The 27,956-nt window shown below is 38.3% G+C and overlaps 1 protein-coding gene across 1 annotated transcript; it reads left to right on the top strand.

The window, feature by feature from the left end:
• Window positions 1–4,758: 4,758 nt before the first annotated feature.
• Window positions 4,759–26,408, top strand: slc5a9 (solute carrier family 5 member 9). The gene is made up of 13 exons (XM_079350129.1): window positions 4,759–4,872; window positions 5,601–5,672; window positions 8,095–8,199; window positions 9,258–9,422; window positions 9,534–9,639; window positions 10,496–10,576; window positions 10,762–10,967; window positions 15,344–15,479; window positions 16,722–16,829; window positions 17,860–18,010; window positions 22,850–23,018; window positions 24,306–24,521; window positions 25,996–26,408. Exons 1-13 carry the CDS (start codon window positions 4,855–4,857, stop codon window positions 26,299–26,301), a joined length of 1,839 nt encoding a protein of 612 aa, XP_079206255.1. The 5' UTR covers window positions 4,759–4,854; the 3' UTR covers window positions 26,302–26,408.
• The last annotated feature ends 1,548 nt before the right edge of the window (window positions 26,409–27,956 follow it).

Raw genomic sequence — 27,956 nt, 5'->3', positions numbered from 1 at the left:
CTAAAAACCACAGGGTGTGAATAGAAATAAAAGGTAGGCTCTATTAGATACCAGGAAACTTCTCTTTGATGATTTTATAACATCAACATCACGTTCAGAGTTTACCTCTGGATTTAAGATAGTTTAAAGTTAAGGTAAATTATTGCAGTGCTAACTTCTATGATCTGCGTCTCTTTTCATTTTCTTTTTTTATAAACAAGGTTTTTTAGGCCTATTACAATTTCACGTATTAAATCCTCATCAAATAACAACAAATAATCTCCACAAAAATGATACAAGAATCTTCTTCACACACGCAATGAAAAGAAATGAAATAAATTCAAAGGCTGTGACTAATTATAAGTCAAATCAATATACAAATCAATACGCCTCCGTTAGTTTTCGTGAATACTTCGATATGGGAAGGATACAGGGAAACACACTAAGGACTAAAGAAAACCACACTAGGAATCAAACATACACAGAGCACAAGGGAAAGAATGAAAACTAAAACAAGATGAAATAAAGAAACAAAACATGACATTTTCTTGAAAGTACATAGTGTGTCTGCCTCCTGGACCCCGACTGGTAGACAATTACAGAGGAGTGGCGCCTGATAACTGAAGGCTCTATCTCCTGTAGTATATTTAGAAACTGTAGGTACCACGAGCAGGCCTGCATTCTGGGAGCATAATGTTCTCAATGGGTAGTACAGCACAATGAACTCTATAATGTAACCCAGTCTTAAAACCGGGATTAAAATATAAATATTGATGTAACTAATTAAAATCCCCATATGTCAGAGTAGGAATAAATATTGATATTGATAAATTCCTTTACCTGCTCCGGGGAAGCTAACGTGTCAGTAGCAGTTTTTGGTGGAAATACACCGTGATTGATACTGAGAGTCCCAAAGGCTGTGAAACCACTGAGCTGGGAAACCTTGTGTCCCGCGTGAGATGTAGCATGGTCAGGTTTTTTTGTTATGGAGTTCTGGATTGGATTCCCGAAGATTCTCCAGATCTGGATGGCAAGCCGTAGCCTGAACCACACTAACTGGTAATGGTAACCCGACTGGTTACAGTTTCGAACGAACATGGAGAGACAAAACGAACATTGAACGACTAAACAAACTTTGAAGGATTTAAAGAACATCGAAAGGACTTTACCATTTTTGAGGGCACTTTATTTTATTTCTTTTCAAAGTGAGCATGCTGTGCTGCTCTTGTATATAATTCTTCTAAAACAATTTGCAGAGTAAATTCATTGTTTTCCTGCAACTTTGTGTGTGTCTCCTTTGGTGTTGCATCCCCTAGGCTCCGACGAATCTTGAATCTTCTGATCAGGCCCAGTTATCTCTTCAGTCTATCTTGCACTACATAAGGGTACAGAAAGCACCATAAGTGCTACAATAAGATAGGATGGTGCCTGACCATTTAGAGCTTTGTAAGTGAGAAAAAGGATTTCAAATTCTATTCTAGAATTTATAGGGGGCCAATGAGTGTGTTTACATGGACTTGAGTATCCCAATCATGACCTGTATCCCGGTTTTGATCATATTCGGGATATGACGTTTATATTCTCGCAGAGAAACCTGGTTATTTATATCCCTGTATACATGATCAATAGTAGTATGCCGGTTTCTGATAACTGCATCTTATTTGTGTATAAATGACGTAAAAACACTGTGGCTTATACAGAATGTAATTGTAACAAAAATATCACTTTAATTTAACTCTTTATGAATCCAAAATAAACTAAAAGTCACAAACAAATGTAATGTGATCTATGAAAGTTCCATTTAAATTGTGTTTTTAGTCCACAAAAAAAGAAGGAAAACATCTGCCAACGCGGCCGATTGCTCATCCAAAACAAACAATTCATCCAAAAAAGTTAATTAAAAAAAAGGGAAAAAAAGCAATCCAACAAAGGTAGATGATCGATCAAGGATGTACCAGAATATAAAAGAAGCGATCTCACCAGGATGCGTGCCGGATTGGGCCGTATTTATTTTGCCCATGTTCTCTATATTATAGCCTACCTTCAATTATATTTCATGTTTTATTAGCGAAACATAAAAGTTAGTCCTCTCTCCAGAATAAGGATGTTCTCATTGGTGCCATGTATGTTTTGCGTGTACGTCACTTTTTTCATTCTGATACCACTAAGGGCCATTGTATCATCAGAAAAGGTCTCTGAGGTTCTCAGGTCCAATCACAATAACTTCAGTCTTGTCTGAGTTAAGCAGCAAAAAGGTCATCTCTGGTCATCCAAGTACTGATGTCCTTGAAGCAGGCTTTCAATATACGTAACTCATTGGTGTCTTCTGGCTTCATTGATACGTATAACAGGGTATTGTCTGCATAGCAATGAAAATATGCAGCTTGCCAAGTTAGAAGCAAGGTTCACAGGATAAAAGAAGCTTTAAATAAGTTAAACCCTTTGTTTAATATATCTAATTTTCAGATCACGTACAATGTATTTATTTTGTTCTGTTAAAGCTGATCGAGCGTCAGCGACAAAATCAGCCTGATTCAATTATTCCCCATTTCAATGTCCTAATGCGAGTGATGCAGCCAATACAGCGTGCTGTTTTTACCCCAAAACCCCATTTCTATTTTCGTCTCTGTTGCTCATGAAGTCGGATGAAGAACGAGGACTGGAGTACTCGCAGCTGACCCACTTATTCGAGTAATGTTTTGATACTCGCGCACCTGTGCAAGGGTTAATTGTGTGACCCAGCTTTTTATTTCTGCCTCACTGAATATATTTGCAAGGAAAACCTTGCAATTTTGTCGAATCACCACAACTTTTCTGCAAATTTGAACAATCAAAATAGATTTCCCCACAACTTTCACCAATCAGAGTAGTCCCCCGCGAAAACAGCGAGCTATACGTCACCAAAGTTAAGTGACCGCGGACCAAACTCACTTCCCTGTTTATATGCACTCAGCTGCTTTTAGGACACACTGTTTTGCTTTTCTGATAAAACTACTATTAACTATTAACTAAAACGAACTATTTAAGTTGTTGCCAACAAAAAAATAAATAATAATAATAATTACTTTGAAAGTCACCTATTTAAACAAGTCTCTAAAAAGTTCCCCAAAATATTTCTATTAAGTTTTTGGCTCAAAATCCACTCTGATCCAGTATTTGATCATGCCTATGAACCCCTCTATTGTAGAAAGTGTAGGATCACACACAGACAACACACACGCACGTCTCTCATAGAATATTTTTTTACACATTACGGTTCGTAACCAATATAAGACACACTATACAGTTTTACATATAATAATGTACCTGAACAGGTACAGACTAAGTACTGGTAAGTCATACACTTTGCTCATGTAGGAACACACACAGGCAGTACATTACAAAGAGAGCAAACAAATTCAACACAAAGGGCTGTAAGCTAGCTAATTTGTGTACAATGTTGTTATACTGACATTTTAGCTCACAAAAAAATAAAAACATGAATCTAATAGAAATATACATACATCACAGTGTATTCATGAGACTGTAAGTGTTAATACAGACAAAACCCAATATTTGCACAGCAACTCACCACCAGCACGTCTCTCATAGAGTGGTACGGCATTATGGTTTCCAACTGAATCTATGTACTCAACCTGAGGGAGGATGCCTTTGAGCCAATGATACAACATAAACAAATCCTACATCATGCAACTGGAACAACAGGCAATATAAACTCTGTTACACTCAGAACAGGTGAAAGACATGTAAACGTCACATGAAAGCAGAGGTTTGTATACATCTGGTTTATATACTGGAGACACAACAGGCCAGATTAGAAGGTAAAACACATTCTTAATAACCTGTTAGCTAGCGCTTTGGTTGAAATTTAGCCCACCAAACACTGATCAGCTTGCGTCCTTAAAGCGTAACAGAGCAGTGCTATACGACCAAAACCATATCCATTGCCTGTAATTATTCCCCTTGTCAAATCTGAACCCATCTAGATCCATAAATAGCCTACTAGCCCCAGCCCATGATTAAACACAAAGGAAATAGAGTCCCTCACTTTATGGCATGTTTTACTGCGAAGAAAAGTGCTGGCTGAGTGCTTGGAACACTTGGATGAAGCACTTGTGGGCTGAGACGTGGAAGAAATAAGAAATACTTTTTATATGTAATCATCTCTATTCTGAAAGATGAAACTTAAAAAGATTTGGGCCCCTTTCACTGGACTGTTGTTGTCGTTGTCTCAGATATGTTGCAAATGGATGACAATGAGAATCCATAAGAACTGACAGGCACATATATTGGCACAGTTGTCCCTACCGTGCCATCCCACCCTCCCCATTCCCTCCAGTAGCTTCATTTTATTATTTATTTATTTAGATATTTTCCCTCTTTTTAAAAAAAAACTAAAAACATTTCTGAAACAAATTAATGCATTTATAAATGTACAGGAATTTCGTAAATATGGTGTTAATGCCCATTAGTTTAAATGTAATATGAGGTTGGGCCACAGATGAAATCAGGATTTTTGAAAATGTAAACAACCTTCAGCAAACTTTGGAACTATGTCCAAATGTTAAGGTAACCTTTAAAAGATGCCCTTACAAAGGCAGAATTACTTTTGGACTATTGGTCATAAACATGAAATCCTATGATTGGCATCACCTTCAATCTTGATGAGAAATAGTTTTGACAGGTATTCTAAAGATATTGTGTACCGTTGTGTAGGTCAAAAAGACATCAAAAATGTAAAAGAATGATGTTCCATTTCATAATCTGCATGCAGGCAACAGCTCCCCTGGGTTCACCACTGCAAGACCCTCCAACACAAATCTCAGACTGGATGCTGCTGACTTGGCTGTGGTTGTCGTGTACTTTATCTTTGTCATGGTGGTTGGAATCTGGGTAAGACTTGGAGTTAAAATAACTTAAAAAACTGACTGAATACTTACATTATGAATTGAATTATGAGTAAAAAAAAAAAAGTGGTAGGCAGAATGTAATTTACTTGTCTTCTTACCACTCAGATTTTATACTATACTATAATGTTATATTCACTACTTTTTATTTTGAAATACTTTATTAATCCCTGAGGGAGTCTGGTTTTTCACACTGGAAGAGACATGCTTCTCACACATATGCACAAACAGGGCCTGTGGCGAGAAGAGTCAACCTAACAACAGACTGATAGCTGGACCTGAGGCAGGTTTTAAGCCTAATGACAAGCTGTTACATGGCTCCCACCTTTCAATCTGGTCAGCTACAGCCCTAACTATAGATAACAGGTATCGTTTTCAAACTAAACCAGAACAAATGAAAATGGAATTAATTAGTACAGAGTGTGCCTAAGGACTCAGACCTATTTTGCTTTTGGACCAAACATGTTAATTTATGCTGTACAAGCTGCTTTTTTGCCGTACACTGTATGTGACTGTATATTCCAGTGTTCATGTAGCCAGCCTTAAAGGGACACTTTAGGGACTGCAGGATTTCCGCATTGGCTTAGTTTTCAAAGACTGGAGGTTGCCACTTTTTGAGATCCATCCAATACATACTTTGTTTGGAATGTTTTGGTAAAATGAAGGGTTTAGCGCGATCCGAATTGTCTTTCACTCTAATTTTCTGTCCTCTAGTCATCGGTACGAGCCAATCGCAATACTGTGGGTGGTTACTTCCTAGCTGGCCGTTCCATGACCTGGTGGCCTGTAAGTATCAATCTGTTCAAAAGGTAATTTTTTTGTCTGCTTTCTATTAACCCAGTTTTGTAAGATTAACGGCTGTGGCTTAGTCGAGTGAGTTGGCCGTCTCTCTACCAGTAGTTTGGGGGTTTGATCCCCGGCTTCTGCGGGTTTTGATGGCAAGTCAAGTTCAATTTAATATTTGTTTGATTTGAGGGGTACCAGAAAGGGCTGTCCCTGGCAAAAGTGTTTTTTTATTTTAACTTTTTTTTTTTTTTAAACACATTTTTTATTTTTTCTAATGAAAAACATCAACAAAATAATATCTGAATATTTGTCGCACATTCAAGTATGTTAAATGCTTAGGTCATCGCCTAAGTGGTACAATTCGCATGGGGTCTTTAAACAGCGTCTCGTAATTTACATGGTTAAAAAAAGAAAAAAACTGTAAAACGACATATACTGTGAAGTTGTTATAGAGAGATTGGGGCAAACCCCAAATGTTGTCTACATTTTGACCATTTTGCATTGCATAAGTCCTTTCTTATTCTCAATCACAAAGTCAGTCTTTCAATCTTGTGAATCTCTTTCATAATTTGGAGCTTATATGGCTGGATATGAGCAGCATATGGTACAGTAAAATGGTAAATGGACTTGAGCTTGTGTAGTGCGTTTCTAGTCTTCTGACTACTCAAAGAGCTTTAACACTGCATGTCACACCTACCCATTCATATCCTTTCACATAAATGTATGTATGTTAGTGGCTATGTAGTATCACGCATCAAAGAAAATGAATCCATTCATAAACCAAAGCAGTGGTAACTATGCCCGTTTTTGTGTGTAGTGTCTTGGCCAAGGACACATCGGCCATGTTGCTCAGATCAAACCCTCGACCTTCTGTTTGACAGACTCTACCAACTGAGCCACAACCACTAATCAGTGTCACAATCAGTGTCATCATGTGCCACCAGAGTTTAAATGTGTGCCAGAAGATGTTATGTAGGACCTGACATAGTAAATGTTCATAAAAATAGTTGTGCATGTAGGTGAAAAAAACATCCTTGGGGAGGCCTTTTTAAAAATGTCAAGGGGGCTCCATTGAGACATTTAGCCACGCCCACTTATTATACCAACATGAAAAGTTTTACTTCCTCTCAGAAATAATGTGTATGAAAAAAAAAATCACTCGTGGATGTATTCAGGGTAGGACCCTTTTTGCATGACAAATTTGGTGATGGTAGAACACTGCATGTCAGAGTTATAATAATTTATTTTGTTTGTGGCCTGCCAAATAATTTCACTTTGAACTTAAATTTGTCTACTTTCATTTGATACCAAACTTGAAAGTATCTGTTTTACTGTACTGCCACTCCATGCAGCGTCTCTCATCTGTCTGTGTTTGCAACGCTCTGAATCCCCCGCGATCAGGGTCCCCACGTGGGTCTAGTCTGATCTGATTGGTTGGCCAGTCCGCTCTGTTGTAATTGGTCAGTCACTCAGCACAAATGTCACATGGGTGTGCAGCACGGGCTTGGTCTTGCTACAAAGAACCAACAGACTTGGATCAGTGATATCACACAGGCAATATGGCACAATGGCAAATTTCATTTGGGGGGCTAGGGACCGAGCGCTACATGCTGCTACTGCTACAGCTAACATGAGGACATAAGAGAAGACTTTGATTTTGTGCACATAGATATGCCTAATCATGCACAAGACACTTGGAAAACACAATAAAGAAAATATAAAAGCAGAAAAAGCAGAATATGGTACCTTTTGTAATTTTTTCCTGGTCTCATCGAGCTACATGTAGCTCACCAATTATCGGACGTATGTAGTTTAACCCCAGTACACTTAGTGATGTTTTTGGGGTAAACAAAAAGAGAAACCTGACGTGTCCTTGGACAAAACACTAAAGGCAAATAGGTGTCAAGCTAATCTGAATAGAACAATAATATACAGACTCGCTAATTTTTTTTCATAACTTTATTATAGCGTCAAAACAGGCAGGGAATATACAACAAATCATCCTCAGACAGAAAGATAAATTGCTACCGCTGCTTCGTCTGCAGCGTATGCATACATCCATATGAATGGAATCAGTTACTTCTGATGGTCACTTTACATAAAAACAGTGGGTGTGAATGGGTAGATGGGACATGAAAAACATGAACATGGGACATGAAAAACTTCGATATGAGCTTTAGTCCATTTACCATTTACACACACCCACCACTGACTCAATCATCGGAAGCAATTTAGGGTACAGTATTTTGCCAAAAGACATCAGAAAATTACATTTGACCACATTGGCTGAAATATTTTTCCATTGTTTCGGATTGTTGCGACTTGGCACTTTAAATGTGTAATTTATTCAATAATCTATAAACTTTTGCAAAGTTAATGAAAGCTTTTTTTGTAAATGTGTATTATATTAATTTGTTTATAGATTGGAGCCTCTTTGATGTCTAGTAATGTTGGAAGCGGATTATTTATTGGTCTCGCAGGAACAGGAGCAGCTGGAGGCATAGCCGTCGGGGGATTTGAATGGAATGTAAGAAACACAGTCTTGATCTATTTTTCAGTTTTTGTAATGAAAAATATGAATCAATTATTTAGTGGTAAGTTTACGTGTTTGACTAATACGTATATGTGTGTGGAAGGGGTGGGATGTGGTGGGCAGCTCCTAGCATTGACCTATTTCAGAATCCTTGTGGCCTATGGATAGAACTCTTTCTGAGGGCGCCGTCACACTAGCACATCTGTGTCGTGTCAAAGCTCGCTTCAACCCTAAAGTCTAGTTCGTTAGGCCAGTGTGACCGCTCGGTACCATGCTCAGGCACTTTGCACTTTCTAGGCACACTGAAGAGGTATGGTTCGGTACGGTACACTTCATGCACTAGCATAGTAAATGGGTACTCAAAATGAGGTACAAAGCAGCTGCCTTGTTCTCCTTGTTGTTCTCAGATGTGTTGACGCGGACTCAATGGCATGTCTATTTATTTCTTTAATTAATTTGTGGCTGTAGCTGATTAAAGTGACTTAAAAAAGTCAGTAAAGTAGCTGTCATGCACTCTGTAGATGTGGACTTTTTTAATTCTCGAGTCCGCCTGTTTGTAAACTGAGCACGGTTCATAATAACATCAAGCATGTATGTCCTGTATTACGACGTTATGTCCAAAAGTCAGTCGTGCTCAGGCACGGTACAGATTGCTAGTGTGAGCGTGCTCTGAGAGCCTCTCAATGCTGCCCTGGTATACTGTACACACTAGTCTAAGTTTCAATTCAGTATTAAGATGGATTAGTTAATTCGCTGCTTTTCAGGCCACTCATAGCTATACCTATAGGCTTCCTGATTTTAAGGAGACAATTGTACTTCTAATACCAGCAGGTCACACCCTGCAATTGACCGTAGACTTTCTTTCAAATGTTACTTGTAATAAGGCCCACCAAAGCCGCACTGAGACCGAACCTAATGATTGTGTTAGAGAAAAAAGTGGGTAAAAGGTTGCGTACAGGCAGTACAGGACGGGGTTCAGAATGTAGCCTTAGGTTCATTTGCAGGTAGATTAACTAACTGTTGCTATAACTTCCCTTTATGTGTCTGTGAAGGCAGCTTGGGTTCTTGTGGCTCTTGGCTGGATCTTTATCCCCGTCTACATCTCTGCTGGTGTAGTAACCATGCCTGAATACCTTGCCAAACGCTTTGGAGGCGTTAGGATACGGATATACATGTCTGTTTTGTCCCTCATCCTCTACATCTTTACAAAAATATCAGTAAGACACATATAACTTAACACTCTTTTGTTTATGGTTACTTACTACTGCATAATTGAGATACAATTCAGGCACAGGAGAAACATTTGTGTGTGTGTGTGTGTGTGTCAGACTGATATCTTTTCAGGGGCGTTGTTCATCCAGGTCTCTCTGGGCTGGGATCTCTATCTATCAACTGCCATACTGCTGCTCGTCACTGCTGCTTACACTGTTGCAGGTATGCACATATATAGCCAAACGAAAACACAAAAACATCTAATTCCATTGGAAGATTTTCCAGGGGTTTAAATTTTAATTGATTGACCAATTATTCATAATAATGGCCTGCCTACTCCATAGCAGATCAATGCTATAAATAACCGACACAGCTCTCTGGCTGATGTATTGTTGTTATATCAATCCACATTATAATTAAAATATTTTCCACTTGTGATTTATGAAGTAACTTCACGCTATCCTATGGTTTTGTTTATATCATGTATGTGTTCTATCAAATAGATATCACCAAAGAAATCAGAGATCCATTGTGTAATTCTGAGGTTTGAAGGCAGGATGGCAATAAAAACCAGTATTACGCATGAATATCAACTTTTACTTTACCAGAGCATGATTCAGTGTTTTAAAGAGACATTTAGACTGAATTTAGAGGTGATTCGTGATAGGGTCAATTGCCAGTTCACTATAGGAGGAACATCTCAATGGGGTGACAATAGCTTAGTCTGTCGGGACTTGGGTTGGGAACCGGAGGGTCGTCGGTTGTACTTTAATTGTTCATTATGGATTTATCCTTGCTTTCATTTTGTAATTGCCTTAATTGTATAGACACTCTGGCAGGTCTGAGTACTTAGTCTGTGATATAACTGAGTTCTGCCTTTTCTTTGTGTCAAAGGACTTTGTAATCATCTGCTTTTTAAAGGTTCTATTACTGTTATCATTAAGTTGTTAATATGATTAACTCATAATTATAATTCATATTATGTCTAACACAAGTTCTGTGTTGACTTCTGGTTCATGCAGCACCTTTTAAAAATAGTGACACATACAACATGCACAATAACCTTGGTTTTCGGCAGGTGGTTTGGCAGCAGTTATCTACACTGATGCACTTCAGACTGTGATCATGGTTGGGGGAGCCTTTGCGTTGATGTTCATTGGTAGGAAATACAACCACTCACACACAATGGACAAAGACTTTGAGAACTGTTAGCCTCCTGCTCAGAACTCAGTTGGCCAACAATAACTTGCTACTGACGTTTATTTTAACATTATTCAAAAAGAAAAAACGATGAATTGAACCTTGATCTGTGTCTCTGTGTTTTCTATGATTTCCTTTTTTCAGCGTTCTCCAAGGTTGACTGGTATGAAGGCCTTGTTGATCGTTATATGTCAGCTGTTCCCTCAGTGATAGTTGCTAACACGACTTGCCACCAACCTCGGAGTGATTCGTTCCACTTGTTCAGAGACCCAATTGTAGGTGATTTACCATGGCCTGGTCTGGTGTTTGGGCTAACCGTCCTGGCTACCTGGGTCTGGTGCACAGATCAGGTAATGTTACCCTATGTTCACATTTTGAGTGCTTGTTTGTGTGTGTGGAAGGGGGGATTGAAAAACTCAAACTAGGCAAATATTAGCCCTTGCACTTCCAATGCAACAGGCGTTAAATCATACAAATGTTTATTCTGAGTTATGTTTAAGTGAGAGCCATATCAGCATAGGCATTTTTTGCAATCACTCCCAATTTGGAGATTAGAAAAGTTTTTTTGCGTAAACCCCAGGTCCAACAGCTAACATAAGCCTTCAAACATGGAGTTTGACACTGGTGTAGAAGTGTCCTCTGGAATCTTTCCACATGTTTCTTGAAAGAGTAGCAGAAAACAATTCCCAGTTTGGATTTCCTTGATAAAAGCTTGGCAAAGTAGCATAAACACTGCAAAGAGATGCTGTCCTTCAATATTATTTTCATTATGAGATCTTTCTACTGCGCTTTCTTTTTATTGTGATTTTTTGGTTAAGGAAAGTGTGTCAACCCTAAGGCTAATATAATACAGCCCTTCAATTGGCAAAGGTCGGTTTCTCTCACAAATTCAATGTACATCTGTGTCACTTTGTTTCAATTCAATATTAAAAAAAAGTATTTGTCCCCGGGGGGCAATTCAAAGGCACACAGAGCAGTAAATGAACGACAGTGCAGCTATACTAAAAGTTAAACCAAAAATAAAGTGTCAATAAAAGAATAAAGTGTCGAGATGCAAGTGCAAAGTTATAAAATACAAAATTACAAAGTTTAATTAAAAAAAGTAGTTTCAGTGGACAGTGATCAGACTAAAGATGTAAACAGACATACAGTATATGTAGTAGTGAACAGATATGGACAAAACTACAATGCAGTAACAGGAAATAAATATGTATTTATATACACAGAGCTTTGTGCAAGTAGGCAGATACTAAATAATAAAGTGATAGTGGTGCATGTCAGATAATAGAAAAACAGACTAAATATACACTATAGAGCTACATAAAAAAAGATGAATAAATAATAAAGTGACCGTAGTGCTATGATGGAGAACTGATATCAAACAGAATAAAGTGGAATAGTGGATGACGACCAATATAAGTATAATAAACAGAATAAAAAGCATTTGTTTAATAGTATCTGATCACTTTTGCTCTCCCGGTAATACAGAAGTGTAAGCACATCAAATCAGCGTGGATACATATTGCCAGACATCTGGGAAAACAGAATTATCAGGGCACTCGGCACTCAAGGTGCTTGTGTGAAATGTACTTCTTTTCTTTTTTGAAATATTCTTATTGATTTTTAAAAAAAAAAATGAAAAGGAGGGGAAGAAAGACAGAAAATAACACAGAATATACAGATCCTAGCACATCTTAGATAACAGCAACCATATCCCATGGTCAATCAAGAATGGGTACTATAAACAAAAACATCTCAAAGTAATAAAGATAAATGAATTCGACAAACAACATCACAAACATTTGCACAGTGAGGTTTTATACAATAGCCAATCTCTCAGAGCTCTTTTTTTTTTTTAAAGTAATTCAGTATCAGGTCCCACGTTTTATCAAACTTGTCTCCTCTATCTTTATTATACAGTAGAATCTTATAGAAGTCTTTCCAGGTGTAAATTATTTGACAATTCTCCCAGCCAAAATAAAAAAGGAGGCACAGAATCCAAAAATAAAATTATTTTTTTTGCAACCACCATCCTTAATTGAATAGCTCTTCTTTCAAGTTTATTGCTCCAAGGATCGCTACCATGGTGCTGAGTACCAAATTCTTACCAAAAGCCTCAGAGTAAAACTGAAAAATACACTACCAATATGAATGAAGTTTACTACATGCCCAGACAGAATGTGCTGGAGTACCTGTCTGGGATTTACATCGGTTCTACATCTGCTCCTGTGTGTACAGACATTTTATGACTCTGTTGTGGCGTCTGCACTTTTCTATTTAGTGGTTTGCTGGGGAAGAAGGAGCAACATGTAGACAGAGACAAGTAGAAACTGAACAGACTGGTCAGGAGGGCCAGTTTTGTTCTGGACTGTCCTCTGGACTCTATACAGGAGTTGGCTGAGAGGAGGATGTTTGTGAAGCTGACATCCATAATGGACAACCCCTCTCACCCCATGCATGGCACTGCGGGGGCTCTGAGCAGCTCTTTCAGCGGCAGAATGAGACACCCACTCTACAAGACAGAGCTTTAACGCAGGTTATTGGTTAATTCCGAGATGATACATGCCCATGGTCAGCTGATCACCAGGACGAGAGATAGAGGAAGTGGTAGGATGAGTGGTTTGAGAATGAATGAGGGGGTGAATTAAAGAAAGAAGACCAGTCCTGTCTGAACTTACGCTGAACCAAAACATCATATCATAACTTTAACCTGAAACTTGAGGATGAGAAATGAATAAAAGTGTGTTCTATATACAAAATATGGAACAAGTGGCCTATGTCTGGATTGTATGGCCAAATTCCAGTGCACTGGAATCTAGCCTGTACATTTTTTGGTGTAGCTGCAGCTGGAATTGCTGTCTTCACAAGACCTGGTATGTCATATATATGCCACATTGTTTTTATTAAAACTGGCAACCCTTGCCAGGCTGGTGGCCTCTGCACTCCTAATGTATAGATGTGGGTTTCTTTTCCTGTAGGCTTTAAACCAGTCTGCTCCAGCCTTTGATGATTCGTCCCATGACTTTGGATATTTGCATCCATATTTCACTGCAAGCTGATAAGCAAGTTTTCTCACCTGTAATTTTAATCACAATAATTGTAATAGATGTTCAATAATGCCATTTCCATTATATTGTACATTGCCACCAATAAAAATTTATAACTTTCCCCTGATTAATGCTTTACCAGCGTTTACCTGGACACAGCCCATAATATGCATCAGCAGACCTCATCCAATACTCTGTCAGTTCTTTCTCCTGTTCGTCAGTGAAGACCTTCTTTCCACTGTGGTAGCCCCCATGTGGAAGTTCGCTCAATCCCTTCCCTTCTAAATTCTTTCTCTCTTCACAAAATCTGTACAGTGTGACATGGCATATGCCAAACAATTTTGCCACAGTAACAGTTTTGTGGTTGTTAAAACTAACCCAGACTCTTATATTCATGAACTATCTTAGCTTATAGCTAAGGACTTGCATGAAAGATATCTACATAGACACCCAAAAACTATGATATAAATGTTGTGTTTAACGACAAAGCATTCAACGCTATGACAAAAATAAATTTAGTGGAAAAAACAAACTTTTGTACCTCAAATTTACGGCCCGGTACTGGAAAATAGTCGCTATTGGCCAGCAACAAATATTTCCACCTGAGATTGTAGCCCCCACCCTTACGCCAAACTTGGTACTCGGGTACCCATCACTGAGGTCTATCTACATCACAGAGCTCACAGTCCCATGGCAGAATTTAACAGAAGAGGCCGATGAGCGCAAGAAACTGTGGTACACAGAACTGGCAGTAGACGTTCAACAATGTGGATGGAAAGCAAAAATCTACCCAGTTGAAGTAGGATGCAGATGTTTTGTGGCTGAAAGACCTTGGCATTAATGGACAGGCTCTGCGACAGACAATTAGATCAATCTTTAAAACGGCCTAAAGAAGCAGTCAATGGATCTGGATCAAACAGAAGGATCCTTGCGGGGCTCAAAGAACGACAACAAACCCCGCTCACTAATCCCCACCCCATTCTCTGAACTGCTGAGCGGGCTTTTCCAAGCCAGCAGTATCAGCTGTCAATAAATAACAAGGAAGTGACATACTTTCTTATGGATCCCTGACCCTTTCCTTATGAGTCCCTGACTCTTATCCTACGGGTCCAAGTCCATGACATTCTTTATTTATAAGAATGGTTGTTTATTATCCTTTTGATGATTTATATTTATTAGAATGGATATTTCTTCTTCTTCTTCTTCTTCTTCTTCTTCTTCTTCTTCTTCTTCTTCTTCTTCTTCTTCTTCTTCTTCTTCTTCTTCTTCTTCTTCTTCTTCTTCTTCTTCTTCTTCTTCTTCTTCTTCTTCTTCTTCTTCTTCTTCTGCTCCTCCTCCTCCTCCTCCTCCTCCTCCTCCTCCTCCTCCGCATTAACAACTGCAAATCCCCCCAAAATGTTTCTTCACTCTATCCTTGGCTCCTGGCTTGGGGGAAAACTTAAGACCAAAAATGTATTGTGTATAAATGATCCAGGTTCAGGTACTCAGGATGGTTTTATACAATATAAATGCCTTTAATTCAAAGCACTAGAAACATTTGAAATACACCATCTTGTATACACCACTGGCACTGGAAAACGCTTGAGTATCATCTACAAGCTCTAATTTGTTTCATTTATACAACTGAAATATAATTTCTATTTTATTATCTTTGTGTGTGTTTGTTTGTGTGTTTACAGGTTATAGTCCAGAGGTCACTGTCAGCCAAGTCTTTGACTCATGCAAAAGGAGGCAGTGTATTGGGTGGCTACCTGAAACTGCTGCCTATGTTCTTTGTTGTCATGCCGGGTATGATCAGCAGAGCACTGTTTCCAGGTCAGTCTGTCTGCCTCTGTAAGTTGGACTGTGATGTAATCTTCTGAAATATATTGTCTGTTTCTTAAGCCTGCCTTTTCTTGTTCTTTCTTTTCTTGTCTTGTGGTAAGATAAATATGTGTGTGTTCATTTAGAATTTCATCTTTAGTAAATGGTAAATTAACTTGAGCTTGTACAGTGCTATTCTAGTCTTCTTACTACTCGATTTTACATAGCAGGTCACACCTACCCATTTACACAATAACAGCAGTGTCCATACAGTATTAAATAATCCATTAGTAACCACTCACACATCATTGAGAAAGTAGCTAAAGCAACTGCACTGCATTGCTAAAGGACCACATCAACATATGCAGGAGCTGGGGATCTAACCGTCGACCTTCCGGTTGAGAGACAACCTGCCAATCTAAGACTGCTGTTTTTGCTTTCAAATTAGCTTTGTAAAATTTATGTCAATATATATTTTGTTATCATGCATCATGACATTATGAGCAAATGGTAAACCGGCCAAAATCATTCTGTTACATTTTTTTCTCTGGGACTTTTTCTAATCATTATTAATTGATTGGGGATTTTTTTGTTCCTGTATTTAATTTAAAACATCTAATGTTTCAAATAAAGGACAACATCTTTGAAGGTTGAAGGAAGAAGACATCATGGTTATTAATTAGAAATGTTTGCCAAATTCTTAAGATATTTTCCAAAATCTGGAAAACCATGGTGTTTTTATGTTATCAACAAGTAATGAAAATATTTTTGAGGGTTGTCATCACCAGACATTGCGGTAGTCATCCAACAAGGATTGTAGCCAAGTTAAGGCAGGTTAGAGCCCAACATTTTATAAAAAGAATTTAATAAAACCCAAAATGTAATAACTGGTCGATAATGTAGCAAAGCGCTAAACCCAAAATGTAGAAACTTTTTGTTATTACATTATGGGGCAGGCAAAATATTTTACTTCTAATAAAGTAACAATTATTGTTAAATTTTGGGTAAAAATGTACCAAGTTTTGTTCTCAGCATTTTGTTACATTATCGACCAGTTATTACATTTTGGGTTTGGTTACTTTTTTTTTTATAACATTTTGGTTAGTTGTTACATTTCAGGCTCTAACACGGCATCCTCACCCGAGAGGTCCTTCTGAGTAGATGTAGGTAAAAAAAAATGTTTTCAACTGTTCTGTTCAGGTGTTTTTGGCATAAAAACTTCAACCTGACTGTGCACTATATGTGTCTCTGTAGATGAGGTAGGTTGTGTGGATCCAGAAGTGTGTCAGAATATTTGTGGAGCTTCAGTTGGTTGCTCCAACATTGCATACCCTAAACTCGTGGTGGAGCTAATGCCTGTGGGTGAGTCTTATACACACATGCACACATACACAGGCACTTAGTTTAATTTGTTTTTCATTGTTTATTTGATTCAGCTGTCCTGAGGTAGATTGAACTTCTTGCAGGTTGAACTGCGAGCACAGTAAAAAAAAATTCTGACCACACCTGAGAGGTGTGAGATTTGTTCCATCTGCTGTTTGTAGGCACACTGCACACTATCAGTGCTTTAAAACTAAAGCTAGGTTTTATTCAGGCTTTTGGTTATCATACTTCAGCTGGCCTAGGAAAAGACAGAAATGTATTATTTAGAATAATCAGAATTACAGCACTGATGCAAATAATAGAAGTCTAGAATAAACTGAACCCCCAGAGTTGATCAACAAGTAATCGTTAAGGAGAAAGGAACTCACAGAATACTTCTAATGTTTACCCATTTAAAAAGGGATGGACCTTAACTGAAGGAAAATTATAACCATCATCAACATTTAAGAAACTAAGCCTCTCTCTTTTAAAAAATAGATCATTAAACACCTTAACACCTGCTTGTGTTCAAATAGGTAAATTAATTGGTTGATTAATTAAATAAAAAATAGGACATTGATTAGATTTAAAATGTGGGCGTGTAGGAAATACCTATTAGTAAATGTTTCAGCTGCGTACAAATATGCATAATTTCTTATAAAGTGAATACCCGTATGGAAAGGAGCACACCAGTTAATAATAATATAAATGTGTAATCATATGCAGGTTATAGAATATGTGTGTGCATATGTGTCCATAAAATATTTAAACATATCAAATGTAGAAATGCTAAAACCTCTCCCCTAAAAAAGCTCCCACTTCCTATTTTTCTATTTTTCTTATTTCATTTTTTTCCTCTATTAACTTAACTTTGTTGAAAATATGTTTGTTGGAATAAAATTTCAATATGAAAGTATAAGTAGTATAAAAAAATAAACTGTACATATCAAAAACATTCAGCAATTATTTCATTTCTATTGACAATCAAAATTCCTAATATTTAATCTTTCTGATACTTATTTCTGCACAGGTCTTCGTGGTTTGATGCTAGCAGTAATGTTAGCAGCTCTGATGTCTTCACTGACTTCAATCTTTAACAGCAGCTCAACTCTGTTTACACTGGATCTATACCATAAAGCCAGGCCGAAAGCTTCAGAGAGAGAACTCATGATTGTTGGAAGGTAGGGGTGTGTTCCTTTATTGTCCTCTGTTGAGCTTTATAGTTTGTCTTTAGATGAATTTTTAGATGGACTACAGGTGGAAATTAGCAACTCAATAATTTCACAAATTGAGAAATAGGGATCCTGGACCAAAGTGCAGATGCAAAATAAACTATTATTAACAAAAATGCAAAAGGGACTTTCGGTTGCAATGTAGGGGAAGGACGTGCTGCTGACTGCTCCCAGCCAGTTTTCAAATAACTTCATATTTAACTGGACTTTTCCTGTTACCTTTTGACTTCAATGTTGGTCTTTGTTTTATTATAAATATTTCACGGCAAAATGAGCAACTCAAGAGTGCCAAACAAGGCATTATCATTCAAGCTACGGTTGCAGCCACGAGTGCAGCAGGGAAGCTAGCTTCTTACACAGCTAACAGCACTACCTCAAAAACCCCGACTTCAGCCAAGGAAAGTACAGAGGTAACTGCGCTCATCCCTATGGATCAGCTGGCAGCAGAGTTCAAAAAACAGAGGTCAACACTTCGAGAAGACATCATTTCTTATTCAAGAATCCACAAAACCACTTCAGTCCTCTTGATTCGCTGCAGACGACAGTTAACTCTTTCCAGAATCACCTTACCGCTGTGGAGTCTGTGGCCGGAGACAACTTTGAACTCTGGCTTCAGTGGAGTGCATCATCAGTAACCTATGAACTCAAAACCAGTCCCCTTTAGACCAGCTCGATGAGCTTGAGAATCGCTCACAGAGAGCCAACCTGGGCTTTTTGAATATCCCAGAGGCTAGTGAGGATGGTAAAGACCAACTTAAGATCATGTTGGAGGTGTTGATGCAGATAATGGGCACTAATGTCTTTCCTGCACCACTAGAGCTGGAGAGAGTGCACCGGACCTTGATGTTCAAATCTGGCCAAAGAAAACTTCCTGACATTCTTGGTGTGTTTCCAGATCCCAACAGAAGGAGGCAGTGCTGCGTTATGCTAGGACCCATAATCTGAAGTACCAGGGCGCCATAGTGAGGATATATAAAGATCTCAGCGCAGCCTCATTCAATGATATTAAGCAAGCTATGTACTTAAAGAACGTGCGGTTCCAGCTACTGTACCCTGCGCGACCATGAGTAATTCAAGGAGATGGACTGACCACTTTTGACACCCCAGTTGACGCCCAAAAGTTTTATGAACAGAGGTTTGTAAAAGAGTAAACACACATGCACCTTCACACCTGCAACTTGAGAATGGTAATCTGCCCGGACTGTTGTTGTGTGACTTTAAACTAGACTGTGAACTCATCCTAATAGCTGATCTGGAATTGAGCTGAAGGTATCACACTCCTATTGTTGCCCAGTGCTGGACTCATTAACACTATGTTAAGCTCTGTTTCCACCGAGCAGTCCGGCTCAGTACGGCGCGCATTTTGCGGCATTTCCATAGACTAACCCCGGGAAACATTCCCAAATATCCGTACCGTCCTACTTTTTGGGACCCTTCCGTTGGGGTGCCAAAAATATCGTGCCGACCCGAAAAGGTGGAAACAAGGCTGCAGTCCGTTGATTTGTTGAAAGAATCGTCACTTCCCGTGTTACGTCGGCAAACAAAACTCCACCGTGTTTAAACCATTGACTGTAATACACAGATGATTGTTTTTGTCTGTATTTCTCCTTGCAGCACACAGCCTTCTCTAAAACAAAGCTTGATTGAGTTTTTGTAATAAAGAGTCACATGCCAGTGACAGAGTAGATAAACTGCTGGATGTCTTCCAGCGGTGGTTTTGTTTGTGTAGCGTTTTTCTCCTTTGTTGAATTTATTAGTTAGTGGTTAGCTGTTAGCGGTTAGCTGCTATCATATGACGCTATTTACATAGCGGCTATCGTCATCCGACTTACACGCCGCCGACCATATAGGGCACGGGTGGCTGTGGAAAGGCAAACGGGATTGGGCCTGATCAAACCGGGGCCTGTTTAACATTAGCAGCCCTCTCACTTAGTTTCAAATATTTTAATTTCATTACTGTGGTTTTGTTCCAATATATATCACGTTATGCTATTTTATTAGTATTATTTTTTAATAACCCTTGGCTATCATTTTATTTTTACATGAATGCTGTCATAACCAAGGCTGTTAATAAGGAAAAGTTCATTTTATATTAATCTGTTGGGAGCCCTCTTGAGTAGACAAGTAAAAAGCTGTTTCACCAGAAGTTTTTGCAAACTGTTTTGCCTGCAGCTTGCCTCAGAACAAGGGACAAGTATTGGCTTTAAAGTTTATGTTCTGTTTCTGTTCTGTATAGGGGATGGGGTTATGGGAAGGGACACTTCTAGATTTTGTCAACCTTTATTTTATATTGTTTTTACGACAAAGATTACTTTTGATGCTGTATATTTTGTCAGATCTATTTACCTACTTTGCCACAATGACTTTATTCTAAGGGCCAATCATGGTTGACAGATATAGAAAAGGAAAATACAATGTATGCTTTGTCCCAAGGAACATAAAGGGTTTCAATGGACCAATTAAAAGGACTAGAATATTTAACCATCTAAAGTATTTGAAATGTGAAATTGCATTTCTTCAAGAAACTCACCTTCTAGTAAAGGACCAAATCAGATTTAGGAAAAACTGGGTGGGGCATGTGTTTAACTCAAACTTAAACTCCAGGAGTTGTGGAACTGCTATTTTTACACACAAAAAATCATTTAAGCTACAACAGCACATTCAGACCCACAGGGTGCTTCATTATGGTATCTGGACTTCTTTTTCGAAAGCCTGCTGTTTTAGTTAATTGCACCAAATCTGAATTTACACATAATTTTTGGTGTTGACCTCAGTTGCACAATAAATCCAACACTAGACCAATCCAATGTAAAATCTATAAACCTCAAATGGCTAAATCATTATTAGTTTTTATGTATCATATAGGAGGGGTTGACAGTGGCGACCCTTGAATTCACAGAACTGATCCTATTCTTTCTTCTATCCAGTTCATCATTATAGAAGAATAGATTACTTCTTTTTTGATAGAGGTCTTCTTCTGTTTGTTACAGAGGCTGAATACTCAACTATAATTTAATCAGGTTACGCTCCTGTGCTTCTAGATCTCCTACTTCCTCTTAACAATTTAAATCGTCCTCCCTGGAAATTAGACAAATCTTTCCTAGCTGACAATGACTTCTGTAAAATGATTTCCCAAAAAACTTCTTATTTTATGGAATTCAATAACAAAGAGAAGATTTCCCCATCTCTGCTCTGGGAAACACTGAAGGTCATAATCAGAGGTGAGATTATATCTTTCTCTATTAAAACTAATAAGATGTGATGACTTAAAAAAGACCAGCTACTAGCATCAATAAATGCAATTGATGCTCTGTATTCTAGCTCTCCCTCTCCTGAACTATACAAGGAAAAGCTTGAATTCCAAACTCAGTACAACCTGCTGTCAGTTGAAAAGACATAACGGCTCTTGCTTGAGACCCGGGGATATATATATGAGCATGGTGATAAAGCCGGACGCTTTTTTAGCACACCAGTTAAAAAGTCAATCAGTCACGCAACAAATTCCAAAGATAAAGAAACCCAATGGTGTATTAACTATTGACCCTGAAGCAATCAACACAACTTTTACTTCATTTTATAATTACCGAGATACATCTGAAACGTCCAATAATCAAGACCTACCTTCCATAGATGCAGAGCACAGGAGTGAGACTGAGCGCCCCCTAAAACAAGCAGAGATTGTGAATACCACATTGGCAATGTGGTAAGACGCCTGACCCAGATGGCTTTACTATTGAATTCTTTAAAAGCTTCTCAAATCAACTGTGCCTAATTTTACTTGATATGTTTAACGACTCTTTATTACACAGATCTACCAAAAACATTAACTGCAACATCAATTATCCTCCTATTCAAGCCAGGTAAAGATAACACAGACTGTAGTTCATATCCACCTATCTCTTAAATAGCGATGTAAAGATCCTAGCCAAAGTTCTTGCATTGTGTTTGGAAACCACAATGCATGATGTTGTACCGATCAGACAGATTTTATTTTGGGACGGCAGTCATTTGCAAAATTCCAAAGGATCTTGGACGTTATTTACTCTCCTGCATCCAGTGGGGTAAATTTCCCAGTATCTGGAATCCAGTATTAATGCATTTAGCCAAACTTTAAACTCTACTAGATATTACATAGGAGAGTAAATCAAAGTATTTATTATTATTTTATTTATTTTTTTCTGATCACTAATATTTCTATCATTGTTTTTTTCTGTCGTTTTTACGTATTACAGAAGAGTGATACCCTGTGTTCCAGGTTGGGGTTGGGGGATTATACTCTTGTTTTTTCTTTCAGTACTGTTTTATTTTGTGCGTTTTTGTCTTTAAAAAAAGTATGCTTGTGTACTTGCAGTACTTGCCCCAAGCATTGGCCTATACTGCCTATGCCACAGGCCGGCACTGATTTTCAGGGCTTGTTTTGTCCAAATGGGAGCGTGGTACCTTTGTTGAGCAGGAAGTGGTCTTTAACTGCACTCATTAATTACACGGAGATGCATTGCATAACAGGGAGACACTTGTGTCGACCTGGGGCTAAGGGGTGACGTTAGACTGCCTGCTACACAATAACACTATTCACCTCTCAGAGCGAGGCACCCTTGAAAAAAAGTCCTAATATTCCAGCTTTGTTCAAGTTTTCTGTTTTTAAATAAACTCCAATGAAAGCCCATGTAACAACTATTGTTCCTTTATTTGCGTTTGTAATGAATCCAGTCGATATTCAACAAAAACGTTTTTGGTTTTTTTCTTTTTACCTTAACCAAAGCTGACATATTTTTGTGTTCTCATTAGGGTGTTCATCCTGGTTTTGGTGTGCGTTAGTCTGTTGTGGATTCCAGTCATCCAAACAGCAAATAGTGGACAGCTCTTTGATTATATCCAATCAGTGACCAGTTTTCTTGCTCCGCCAATTACAGCAGTATTCCTAATGGCTATCTTCTGGCCACGTGCAAACGAACAGGTAGGTATCAAACACAAACACAAAACCTCTTACATTGCTTTAACCTCAATATTAGGAATCTATTTAGGTCTTTTATTACCAAAAGACATTGAGAATAGCATCTGAAGCTGTCACTTGTTTTGTATTCATATCCCTCATGTTGTGTTCGTTTCATGTTAAATAATTTTGTGTTCCCGCTCAAAAATGACAGATCCATTTAAAATCATCATAATAACTGCAATATTACTTGTATTATCACTACTTGTTGTGTTAGATCAACTACAGCTCTTGTGAACATTACACGTTTTGAACTTCTGTTTGTTATTTATGGTCTGTATACCTCACTGATCTGAGTGTATACAGCTTGAATTCCAGTTCTAAAAAGCATAATTTGTGGATTATTTTGGCTCCAAAAAATAATCAGATGAAACATAGTATATTGTTTATCACAGACTATTTAGGGCCAAAGTAAAAGGTAAACTATCCGTGATTATTATTGGCTGAGCGTTAGATTTCATTCAATTTTACAAAAACAATTTCCTGAACGTTTTTTTTAGGGGCTTTTATGCCTTTATTGTAGAGGACAGATAGAGAGACGGGAGAGTAAATGGGGAAAGTTCCAAGGATGAGGGAATAATCCAGGCCTCGCACCTTAAGGAGAAGATATAAATTCTAATTTGATATTCTTACAGCTCTTCACTTTTTGATTATCAAAACACTTTAGTAAGAATTCAGGAAGAGCAGTAACAGTGCAACTGTGATTTTTGTCTCCTCTGCCTTATCTTGTCATCACTGTCAATATTTTACATTGTTAAAAAGTAAAGTAATGGGGTCGCCGGTGGCGCAGCGGCAGTGCGCGCGACCCCATGTATTGAGGCTCAGTCCTCGCGAGCGGGCGGCCCGGCTTCGCGTCCGGCCTGTGTGCCTATTTCCCGCATGTCTCTCCCCGCTCTCTCTCCCCCTTTCCAAATCTATCCACTGTCCTCCCTCTCAAATAAAGGCAAAAAGGCCAAAAATAAAACTTTAAAAAAAAAAAAAGTAAAGTAATCATCAAGAAACAAAGTTTGTCTTTATTTGGTAGCTTCTTAATTTTGTAGTCTTCATTTGTGTGTATATACATTTGATGGAAGTAAGAGGATTTGACTTGAATCGATGTTTGAAAAGGTACATTTGACTAAATGTACTTTGGTTGGGAATCCCTATGGTCAAAAGTTAAAAAGCACTATTCAATACATTGGTGGCTTTTTTCCAGTTTTATCTGTCTCTGCACTACTTGAGATTGATTTTTTGCATCTGTGTGTGTCTCAGGGTGCATTCTGGGGTCTGATGACTGGACTAGTGGTGGGATTAATTCGTATGGTTCTGGAGTTCTCTTATGTGCGTCCCTCCTGTGGACAGAAGGATCCCCGTCCTGCTATCCTGGCTGATGTCCACTACCTCTACTTTGCACTGATCCTGTTGGCTCTCACATGCCTTACCATTGTTGCTGTCAGCTTGGCTACTGCCCCAATACCTGAAGAGCATGTAAGTCATAAATTTAATAATCTTCTTATCTATAAAGTTAGAAACACAAGTGGAATAGGAATAGACAAAAAAGAAACCTTTATTAGCTTCTCATATTTTTAGGAGTTCAAAAACTCTAGCCAGAGGTGGGCACAGTTAATAACAACTTTAACTCTGCAACAAAGACGTTTACTTTGATATCAGTTCACTGTATTTGACTAGCTGAACTTTATTTGTGAAAGCGACCTTAGTCAGAGGCGCTGCCTGCCAATAGGCATGGCAGGCAACTGCTTGGGGCCTCAGACCATTTGGAAGGCCCCACCAATAGTTTTTTTGCTTAGGGCCCCAACAGACTCTAAAATCACCACTGCTCTTTGTTACAAACGTATGTCTTCAAAATTTAAAAACCAAGAGTAAAACCCACAATGGCGAGGCAGAGTGTACAGTTTTTAATGAACCTCTAGGATGCATGGTACGCTGTATCAACCATGTGGAGAGACTAAGCAGAGGCAATGTAAAAAAATATCATCATAGTCTAAGACAGGTAAAAAAACGTTTTTTAACATTTGGGGGTTTTTTTAAAATGAAATGAAAAACACAACTTGTTAAAAACCCAGTTTTAGTCTCAGCTTTTTCAACAGTCACAATGTATGTCTGAAGATTAAGGGAATCATTAATTAAAATACCCAGGTATTTGTAAGAGTTTAAAACCTCGATTTCCTTTCCATCAATAGCAGAAATCAGGTACATTTTGTGACCTGGGGCCTGTACTACAAAGCGAGTTCCACATATTCAGGGTCTCTTTGGGTGATCTGGCTTCTCTAAGCCTGACATAAGAGATCATGCTTAACCGCTGGTTATCGACCTCATAGGTAAACCCAGAATTGCCAAGAGCGCGTTCACATAAAAGGGTGGAGTTAGCTTCATTCAACCTATCACAATCATCACTTAAGCAGATTGTCATATCTACAAAATCTGACCACACTACTAACAATATAAATATGTTTAAGACAAACAGACTCCCAAAGACTAAAGTTACACAGCTGCAGGAACAAAGGCAGGAAGGACAAAAGGGCATAAAAATTGAATATTGGATATTGAGTATTAATGTGCAAACAAGGCTGGCGTACACAGACAGTACTGATTTTAAATTTGAAAACACATTTAATGAAGGTTAATTGTTCCATTAATCATTTTTCAAATAAACACTCATCCACACACAAAAAAAATAAAAAATAAAATTCTGTGCCCACATGACTCTACCACTCAACACTAGTGGTGTGTCAGATAGCTGGGCTTCTCCTTAATTAGGCAAACAATGTACAAACAATATGCACACAAGATAGACTGTCATTTGTCTAAACTGCAGTAAAATTGAAAAATGTGATTTTCTATGTGCTACATGAATCAGTTTGAAGAAAATAACTTTAAAACAAAGTTTCAATCAAAGAACAATAACACTGACACTCTATCTCCTGTTTGATTGTGTTTTTAGCTTTACAGGCTGACCTGGTGGTCCAGATACAACCAGGAGCCACGTGTTGACCTCACAGCACAGGTCCCAGTGCCTTCTGATGCAACGAACTCTGACTCTGACCATCAGACAAATGTGTCATGGTGGTGGAGAGCAACTATGTGGATCTGTGGTCTGAACAACAGTAGCTCTGGCTCTGAATCTCTAGTAACTAATAACAGTGAACTGAACTCCCTACAGGAGAAGCCCCTGTGGCGTCATGTCTGCAACGTTAATGCTTTATTACTACTGGCAGTTAATGTGTTTCTCTGGGGATACTGGGCTTAATGTTCTAAAACTTTCTTTTGTATTACATTTAATAAGGTTAAACTTGTGACCTGGGTTGCTATTAGAACCATTAGTGATATTACTGGACTGCTTTGCTGGATCTGTATTCTGTTCTGTATCATCAATCAATCAGTTAGTCAATCTTTATCAGTATAAAGCCAATTTATCGGAACTGTTATCTTGAGACATGACACAACCCTACAAAAAGCAGTTAAAAGACCTTACTCATTGCTATATTTCAAAGACCCAGCGTTAATCCATCATGAGACTTGGAAAAATTTAGCGAAGTTACAGTGGCAAGAAAAAACTTCCTTAAGAGACGGAAATCATGGGCAAATCCAGGCTCATGAGGAACAGCCATCTCTGCGTCGTGCTTTAAAATGGGATGAGATGCAGGAATATAGTGGTGAGCGTGGAAAGACTGTGCCCTAATGTCCTAGGCAGGTTCTACAGAAAAAAATCATGCGATCACTCCAAACTCCATATAACACATTTTGAACTGTCTATGCCCAAACAAACTACCGTAATTGACTGCTCACTCAATCACCTCTGGGGCATTCCAGCATTTGGTACATAGAGTCGATTGTATATCATTTGCTTCGTGCTCTGCCACTTGTACTCAGCACTCATAAAAGTATTCCGCTTTTAAAATGTCAATTGGTTTGTTCTTGGTAAAAGTGTTTTCACTACCATATAAGCCGACTCGCACTCTGAGATCCTCGGGCAGAGGTCTTCTGGTTGTTCCAAATTCCAAAGTTAAGGGGATAGAGCATTTGCCGTGAGGGTTCCAAAACTGTGAAAAGGAGATCAGGTCAGCTGAGCCAAGAGGCTCCTTTTATTCACTTTAATTTTTTACTTGACTTTTACTTTTGAAATTCCTTAAAAAGAATTGTTGGTAACACTTTATAATAACTATAATTTATAAAGGTAAAAATATAGCTAATAAACTAGTTCATAGTTATGTTACTGCTAACAAATAATTAAATTATAGTTTAAAATTTTTGCTAATGAGTTTTATTACTACAATTTATGTGATGTTTACAGTTTATTTATACAAACGTAGTAACATTTCATACAATAAATAAAGTGTTCATGATTACCAAATGATTTGTAAACCGTCTGTTAGTGACACACAGGGTGCAAAATACAGGGAGTCCTGGGGGGTCTGAGACCCCCTGATTGACACTTGAGCCCCCCTGAAAACATCAAAAGCAACATGTCGGGGGATCCCTGGAAAAAAATCCCCTGCAATTGACTTTATACTCTGCAGTACACCAGAGAGAGAAAAAAGAGAGCAATGTCCGCTGTTAGGTCTTTCAATACAAAGCACACAACCACAAATGTGTTTGGCAGATGTGATCCGGTACTCTCTTGTATTTTCTGCATCCTGATAAGAAATCTCCCCACACGCGGGTCTGGGATCTGAACTTTTTTTTTGGTGCGTTCACTGCAGTCATCCAAATCATAGGACATTATTCTTTGCAGCGTGCTGTATCAGCGCTCAGAGCGCATGCAGCCAAGCGTGAGTGTGTCTGTCATTAAAAGGATCCTGACCCGAAACATTACAACTCTCCAGTCCACATTTATAGAAGTATTAAAATGAATGCATTGTTGTGTGAACAATCTATCTAATCTCTGTATCTGACTAACACTTG

This window comes from Symphodus melops (genome assembly GCF_947650265.1).
Source record: "Symphodus melops genome assembly, chromosome: 8".
In the NCBI taxonomy this organism is placed as follows: Eukaryota; Metazoa; Chordata; class Actinopteri; order Labriformes; family Labridae; genus Symphodus; species Symphodus melops.
The sequence above is the reverse complement of the archived record's forward strand: the minus strand, read 5'-3'. Positions and strand labels throughout refer to the sequence as shown.

What these genes read in the sequence shown, in the direction of transcription:
- slc5a9 (XM_079350129.1), top strand. An exon ending in TCGGGGGATTTGAATGGAAT is followed by an intron (nt 8,200 to 9,257) that starts GTAAGAAACACA and finishes GTGTCTGTGAAG; the next exon opens with GCAGCTTGGGTTCTTGTGGC. An exon ending in GGTGGAGCTAATGCCTGTGG is followed by an intron (nt 16,830 to 17,859) that starts GTGAGTCTTATA and finishes ATTTCTGCACAG; the next exon opens with GTCTTCGTGGTTTGATGCTA.